General features: G+C 40.0%; 1 protein-coding gene across 2 annotated transcripts; it reads right to left on the reverse strand.

Annotated features, from left to right (window-relative positions):
• Nucleotides 1-107: 107 nt before the first annotated feature.
• LOC126592701 (uncharacterized) lies at nucleotides 108-2637 on the reverse strand. 2 transcript variants are annotated; one of them, XM_050258460.1, is made up of 4 exons: nucleotides 2582-2635; nucleotides 1685-2495; nucleotides 1425-1598; nucleotides 108-1336 (listed from the first exon to the last, which is right to left on the reverse strand). In XM_050258460.1, the coding sequence occupies exons 2-4, from the start codon at nucleotides 2489-2491 to the stop codon at nucleotides 1076-1078; spliced, it is 1242 nt and encodes a 413-aa protein (XP_050114417.1). In that variant the 5' UTR covers nucleotides 2492-2495; nucleotides 2582-2635; the 3' UTR covers nucleotides 108-1075. The 2 variants fall into 2 exon arrangements, with proteins under 2 accessions (XP_050114417.1, XP_050114415.1); XM_050258458.1 differs by having other exon boundaries at nucleotides 1685-2637.
• Nucleotides 2638-7967: the final 5330 nt, after the last annotated feature.

A 7967-nucleotide genomic window follows, 5' to 3' on the forward strand; every position in this document is an offset into this window, starting at 1 on the left:
TATTCAGCTGCATTGCAGGGTCTCTTATACTGATTAAAGCACCTAGATAAAGGTCATGCCGAACATAACAAAACGTACACAAGCTGTCGCGGCTCACAGTACTCAAGTAGCGTAGAAATTCGAAACCCAATATAAATGAATAAAATACATGTAAAATCAACACATGGAAAGTAGCTCCTATGAACTAAAAAGTTGAAAAGATATCTTTTCCAGTCCTGGTTTATAACGCATCATAGTACCTACTAAATACATTTAAACCAAACAATGAGATACCAGCACCATTGACATCAGATTCTCCAGATGCAACAACTTCTGCTGCCTGCCTCAATTCCATGGCCAAGAATTCTGCAGATTCCAAACGTTCATCATCTTGCCATTACAAATTCCCTAATACACCAGAACCCTCTTTGGCACCTTGCACTTCTCTCGCAAACATTTTAACTCTTGGTGCTATCAATCTTCTCATCAGACCTACCGACTTCATTTTCCGCTGAAGGTTTAAGAAAAGGTTTGTGGATACCGCCAAATATATCATAACCATTCATTCTATGTTCCACCTTTTCGTCAGCCCAAGTAATGGAGCGATTAAGTTTTTTTTGCCCCCGAAGGTTAAGAGAGGATCTCAGCATTGGATCATTTGATTTATCAGCCTTCTCACCATGGAATTCCTCTCTTGCTTCTTTAGGACTTCTATACATAATAGTTTGAGAAGACTCTGAAGTTGAAGACGCCTCTTGAATGCCAACATCATCTTTCTTGGAAATCTTACTTTTCCCCCTTCTTGAGTGTCTAGATTTCTTTTCAGAATCATTAACTGCACTTCACTCTTTTCTTGAATCTTCAACTTAGAAATCCCCAATCTGCGCTGTGCTCTTTGCTTGGATCTTCAACTTGGAAATCCCGAATCTCCCCCAACCCCACTTCGAATTTGTCAAAACCCATATCCCCAAAAGCCCTCAAGACCCTCTCAACTTGCAATTGGAGGCTGAGCAGGTGGGGCTTGTGAATCTGCACTAGACTGCTTACGTCGAAATCCAGGAAAACATGTCTGAGCGTTTGGTAGGGAAGCTGGTGATTACTTGAACCTGCGATAGACTACATGAGCATTGGAAATCTTCTCGCTTTCATTCAACTTCTTGAGATGCCCCTTTCCAAGGCGTAATGGATAAATAATCACCATTTTCCTCAGGCTTTGAGCATCCTCAAGGATAAACCTTATGAACTCGATTTGGTTGGACCCGTAGAAGTGTCGATTAAGGTCTACGGTTACCTCCTTAAGCTGAGAGAGGAAAGGAAGCTTGCTTGACCTCCAGTATTCCATAGTAAGACCTGAACACTGAGAAGGAAGCAGGTAGATCAATTGCAAAGTTCCAAAAGCATATCAAGAAACTAATGATAATTGTCAAACCGAACATTTTACTTACTTCATTTAGAAGGCAACGGGGCGGCGTTGAAGACTTCACGTCCAAGATAGTTAAATTAGGCATTGCCCTAAGAATAGGGACCAATGCCAACACCAATTCAATACTAAAGTTTCCAATTTTCATAGAGAAATCAAAAACGTTCTCTAAGGGCGGTATTCCTTTCTTGAACAAAGCCTGCAGTTTATTTAAAAAGAAGAATTAAACATCTCACTCTCAATTATGTTTCATATAACACTTAGCCTGAAGAGTAGCGTCTTTACCTTGATGGTATTGTGATTTAGAGTTAAAGCTTTAACCCGGTGCACGCTGGTAAGGAAGCCAACTGCCTTCACATCAGGTGATAGATCTCTACGTATTATATTGGCCAAAGAAAGCTCAGCCCTTTCTAAGGTCCCGAGCTGGTGGTTGACAGTAATCCCATCCCACTGCAAATTCTTAACATCTGAAGCAAATATGCTTACTGTTGTACACCACTCCGAACGCCAATCAATGCGTACATCTTCAATCTTACGACCGATGATTTTCAGTCGACGAACTGTCCAACTGTTGCTCGAAATACTAAATGATTTTAGTGATGAGCTCTCAATGGTGATATCACCTACCCCATTCTCTAGATGGATCCTACTGATATCAATGTCAAGAATTTCAACCTTGCACCTTAAAGCATTTTCGATCCACGAAATAAACCGACGTCCTACCCCCTCACAAATGCATGGGGTTTCATTTCCAAAAATATGTTCGCGGACGTCAAATCTAATACCTAAATGAAGGATTCTGTTCTCCCCACGATGGTCTAAGAACCTATCCACAGCATTTGCGAACCTAGACCACTTATCACAAGTTGATATATCTACTTTAGACAAATCTAATCTGAAACTGGGAGTTGACAAATGGAGCTCCTTGCAGCGTTTGGATAAACTCCCAAAGCGAGAGAGGTCTCCAAATGGAAGCAACGAAAGGATTCCATGAGCAATTTCGTCTGAAAGACTACTCAGCCTATCCACCCTAAACTCTAGACTAACTCTGGGAACTTTTTCACTACTCGTACTTGCCCTACAAGTCTCCATTTACCTGCTCTACAAAATAACATAGTATAAGGATGCCTTTGCTAGCCGGAGGAGAGATACAGAGAGAAAGAGAGGGGAAGAAAAGCTTACCTTTGCTTAACGGCGACAAGAGGGTGAAGATGATGAGCTTGTTTTGAAGGATTTGCGATGAGAGGGGTTGTCTTTCGGGAGTTAAAAAGTCAAAGGTGAATAAATAATAAATATGCATTAAATAATATAAAATATTATTATAGTATTTAATAAAATATTACTATATATGTATAAATTAATATAATATTATAATTTCTTAATTATCTTTTTTTTTAATTTGACACTGCACTAAATGTTTCACTAAGTTAGTTCAGTTTAAATCCCACCCCCATATTTTCATCCTATTTCTATTTTTCCCCTAGAACATATTTGTTATCTATCAATTTAGTCACTTATTTTCTTTCAATTCTAACCCTTGATCTGGAAATGCTATTGTTCTTAAACTGCCATGTGGCAGCTCTCATATCTCTCTCTTCTTCCCTCTATTCCCGAAACACTCCCCATCATAGAACCTTTCTCTTTTGTTTATTTTTTTTCAGTTTCTTCTCTCTCTCTCTCTCTCACTCTCTAAGCTCCGAGAGCTTCTCTCTAACTTTCACCTCACTTCCTTCACAAATCAAACCCCAAAAACCATTTCCATTTCTTAAAATTCCATCTTTTGGGTAGTTTATTAAATTGTACATTTTCGTGCTTAGGTGAAGTTGCTAGTGGAGACTTTCTTAATCATTTTCCGCACAATTCTGCTGCTACGGAGTATCTGTGAGTGGATCACCTTCGAAAATTGCATGTTTTATTGATAGAATTGCATAATTTAATAGCATGACTTGCATAATTATTGATTTGAGGAATACTTTACAGGAAGCATGATGATTTGATTATACGTGATTATATATATATGTTTTGAATTATTTCCATTATATCGTATTTTCTATAGAACCCTCATTCTGGTAGACTATCTGATCGATGACGATAGGATGCTAAGAATGTGTTTCAAATGACTTTCGAACACCTCTTCGTAGTATAGAGGATCAATGAATTTATGCTACGAAGTTGTATTTTAGAGATGAATTATGTTTTGTGCATACCTAGTGAACACTATGCCGCTTGGGGCGAGGATCTGGTGTTGGCATTGAGGCCGGGAGAAATAATCCCTAGCGAAAGGCTGAGGGACACAGAGACATGCATTGGGCCGGGAGGGAGATATCTCTGGCTACGGGCACATAGACTGAGGTGCAGACATTGGGCCGGGAGTATTATTATTCAGTGCACTCACTAGCAGCACAACTTGTGTTATGCTTCCTGATACGATTTCTGATACGATTCCTGATACGATTTCTGATACGAATCCTGATATGATTTCTGATATGATTTTCTGAGATTGATTTGCAGATGAATATATGAATTGTTTTTATGGCATGCTAGAGTTTTCTGAAAAGCTTATCACTTATTATTCTAGTAGTTTTCATAATTAAACTGTGGGGGTTAGTATGTTCATAACTGTTTTCGTACTACGTATGTATATAAACTTGGTCCACTCACCCTTGTTTTGCGCCCCCATTCAAGTCTTAGAAACGAGGCATAGAATCCCGGCATTAAGGTACTTCCGCAACGGCATCTTCGAGTCCTCTCGGGGTAGGACCCACTCCTTTGTTCATTCAATCTTATCTTAATTCTTGTTAGTGACTAGGTTTAGCTGTATGCTCTGAACATGTTCCTAAATTGTTAATTCATTGTTTTTTTTTTATTCATAACCCATATTTATTTCTTATTCCTAGCTTTTGTATCAATTAATGGCTTTTGTCACCCTCGGGTGTCGGCCAGCACGTGCCTATCTTGGTATTCGGGTAATATCAGGGTTGGGGCGTGTCAGCGGCCGCCCATCTTCTCATTGGAAATCAAGCTCAGGAGCGACAATCCACCCCTCTGATGTCGTCGAAAAACCTGCAAGGTGAAGTCATGGCTGCTGTAGGCTGCATATCTTTGCAACGACTGTGTTTTCTTTTGTTATAAACAAGTCCATGAAAATGATGGACTCCCTTGTCCTCCTTGAGTTTGCTTGGTAATGGGAAGGGGGACGCGGGTTGTTGTTTGATGCGTCTGGGTATTTCTTCCCCTTGCATTACCAGGTTGTCTCTGCTGTTTGCCTCTGGGTAGGCTTCTATTGTTCTTGTGGCTTCTGTGCCCTGGTTTAATCGATTCCAGTTTATCCAAAAAAAAAAAAAAAACAAGTCCATGAAAATGATGCATCGTTTCGTTTGCCTTTAAAACTGTAAATATAATAGACATTGGACGACGTCGTTTGAGCATAAAAAATAAACACAACAGAAGGGGGACCATTTGTCCCCATTAACCCTCGCATATTCATTCACTTCCCCAATTCCCACCCCACTGCCGTGCCTTGTGCCTTTTTAAAATTTAAATGGTTAATTCCTAATTTAACATAAATGTTTGCTTAATTGACTTTCTTTATAAGAATTATAATGTAATATGGGTATTGATTATTGATATGAATCATGTGATTATTGATATGAATCATATGATTATTGATGAATAAGTGGATATGTTTATTCCTTGGAATTTAAAGAATTGAATCTTGAAGCATTTTTTACCTGATTTTTATTGTAATTTGATCATTGATTTAGACTAGCTTTTTCACTAGTTTGATCCTTCATTTTTGCTGCTAATTTCACTGTGGGAATCAGATGGTGCCTCAAACTTGTAGATTTTTAGGCAAAATTTAGCTACCATTTTTCGAAAGGGTGTAGCTTTTGTCAAAATTTAATGCTTGAAAGGGGTTGACGTATCAGCTATTGCTTAAAGTTGCAGTTTTTATTTTGAAAAAAAAAAGTTAATTTTTATTAGGTAAATATGTTTTCAAAAAACTCAAATTGTTATGATAAATCACTGTTTTCACATTTGGCATATCACACTAGAGTTGCTTGTATAGGCTTCGTTTGGATTATATGGTTTTACTAGCAAACAATGCCCCGCACAATGCTGCGGGATTGAAAACGATATAAAATTTTGTATAGTACTATTTACATACAAAAGATTTAGTAGATAGTCCTATTAAAAATCATATAGAATCTAGAAACAATCAGATTGTGATAGATAAGCTTAATATGTGCATACCCCTATTTACTTTGAACTCCCCTGCATACAACAACAACGAAGTCTTAACTTACAAAAATCACAGATCAAATTAAATAAAAAATCCAATAAAACTTAATCACAAATTTCATCTGGATAATTATCAAATACAACAACAACAACAACAACAACAAAGCCTTTTCCCACTAAGTGGGGTCGGCTATATGAATCCTAGAACGCCATTGCGCTCGGTTTTGTGTCATGTCCTCCGTTAGATCCAAGTACTCTAAGTCTTTTCTTAGAGTCTCTTCCAAAGTTTTCCTAGGTCTTCCTCTACCCCTTCGGCCCTGAACCTCTGTCCCGTAGTCACATCTTCGAACCGGAGCGTCATTCGGCCTTCTTTGCACATGTCCAAATCACCGGAGCCGATTTTCTCTCATCTTTCCTACAATTTCGGCTACTCCTACTTTACCTCGGATATCCTCATTCCCAATCTTATCCTTTCTCGTGTGCCCACACATCCCACGAAGCATCCTCATCTCCGCTACACCCATTTTGTGTACGTGTTGATGCTTCACCGCCCAACATTCTGTGTCATACAACATCGCTGGCCTTATTGCCGTCCTATAAAATTTTCCCTTGAGCTTCAGTGGCCTACGACGGTCACACAACACGCCGGATGCATTCTTACACTTCATCCATCCAGCTCGTATTCTATGGTTGAGATCTCCATCTAATTCTCCGTTCTCTTGCAAGATAGATCCTAGGTAGCGAAAACGGTCGCTTTTTGTGATCTTCGCTAGATTGCTCCGGTCATTAGCGTGGATAAGTATATAAATGGATAGAGATAGGAAAGCAAACACAAGATGTATGTGGTTCACCCAGATTGGCTACGTCCACGGAATAGAAGAGTTCTCATTAATTGTGAAGGGTTTACACAAGTACATAGGTTCAAGCTCTCCTTTAGTGAGTACAAGTGAATGATTTAGTACAAATGACATTAGGAAATATTGTGGGAGAATGATCTCGTAATCACGAAACTTCTAAGTATCGGAGTGTGGTGTCGTCTTGACTTGCCTTATCTGTCTCATAGGTAGATGTGGCATCTTCTCTGGAAGTACTCTTCCTCCATCCAGGGGTGGTATCTTTAACTGGTGGAGATGCACAAGGTAATGTATCAATTTCACTTGAAGCTTACTTGTAGTTTCAGGCTTGGTCAGGCGCGATACAAACCATGTAGTAGGAGTCCCCCAAGTCGCCGAGCTAGGGGGTCTGCTGAAAGAGGTGACAGACAAGGTAAGCAATCAGAGCTCCGACTGATTGTTCACCTTCTCCCCATCTTGCAGCAGCATGAAGGATAAAGAGAAGAAAAATGAGAAGAGATGATATGAGACACTTTTGCTTTTGAAGAAGTAACTTTCCACAGGCTTATTCTTGAACTGAGCTGGAGGGTTTTCTGGTTTCCTCCAGAGTATAAGGCCGACTGAAGAATTTGAGGGTCAAAACAAGTCCATCAAATCTAGAGTATGTTCCACCCTGCTGATATGGGATACTTTTGCTTTTGACAGAGTAATGGATGTATCGGCACGTGTGCTGTTACGCTTGTCTCCACATGCTTCCTTGTATCCTTCGCACTTGCCATATCTGTTCCTCAAGCAGATGCGGAATCTTCCCTGGAAATATAAGATGTTGAAGATGAGTACTCGAGAGCAATGCCAGGTAAGTAATCAGGTAAGGGGTTCCAGGTAGTCAGTTCCTGGCTGGAAGCTTGATTCCAAGTGCTGACTGATTGCTCTCTTTCTCCTTGTCTTGCAGGTAAAAACAAGGCCAAAGGAAAAGACAGGGAAAAAACATGATATGGGATACTCTTGCTTTTAACCCTGATGATATGAGATATTCTTGCTCTAGTATATCTTGTTTGCAGAGGTATTATCGGGGGGAAGGAAAGCTGAATATTTCGAAAGGCTTCGTTGGGAGTGCCCTCTCAGATATGATGAAGGGTTGAGCATTTTTGCAGGTCTGCCTGTCTGTTGGGGATGGAGGTCGACATATATAGGAGTCTCCCTAAGAAGTAGTAATGTTATTCCTTTACCCTGCTTGGTCATAGCACGGTAGTGGGAGCTGCCAGTTTCACATGTTTTAACTCTGTCAGAGCACTTTGAAAAAGTGGTCTGTGGTATCTGGCTCTCGAGATTCGGAGAACGATGCCTCTTCGATTTTTGAGAAAGCAATCATGCTGGGGGTCTGGCTCTCGAGATTCGGAGAGCAGTGTCTCTTCGATTTTTGAGAAAGTAATCATGTTGGGAGTTTGGCTCTCGAGATTCGGAGGGCGGTGCCTCTTCGATTTTGGAGCAAG

This window comes from Malus sylvestris, chromosome 12 (assembly GCF_916048215.2).
Source record: "Malus sylvestris chromosome 12, drMalSylv7.2, whole genome shotgun sequence".
In the NCBI taxonomy this organism is placed as follows: domain Eukaryota; kingdom Viridiplantae; phylum Streptophyta; class Magnoliopsida; order Rosales; family Rosaceae; genus Malus; species Malus sylvestris.

What these genes read in the sequence shown, in the direction of transcription:
- LOC126592701 (XM_050258458.1), bottom strand. Translation starts at nt 2,491, where the DNA reads ATGGAGACTTGTAGGGCAAGTACGAGTAGTGAAAAAGTTCCCAGAGTT. An exon ending in TAAATCACAATACCATCAAG is followed by an intron (nt 1,599 to 1,684) that starts GTAAAGACGCTA and finishes AATAAACTGCAG; the next exon opens with GCTTTGTTCAAGAAAGGAAT. An exon ending in CCCGTTGCCTTCTAAATGAA is followed by an intron (nt 1,337 to 1,424) that starts GTAAGTAAAATG and finishes CTTCCTTCTCAG; the next exon opens with TGTTCAGGTCTTACTATGGA.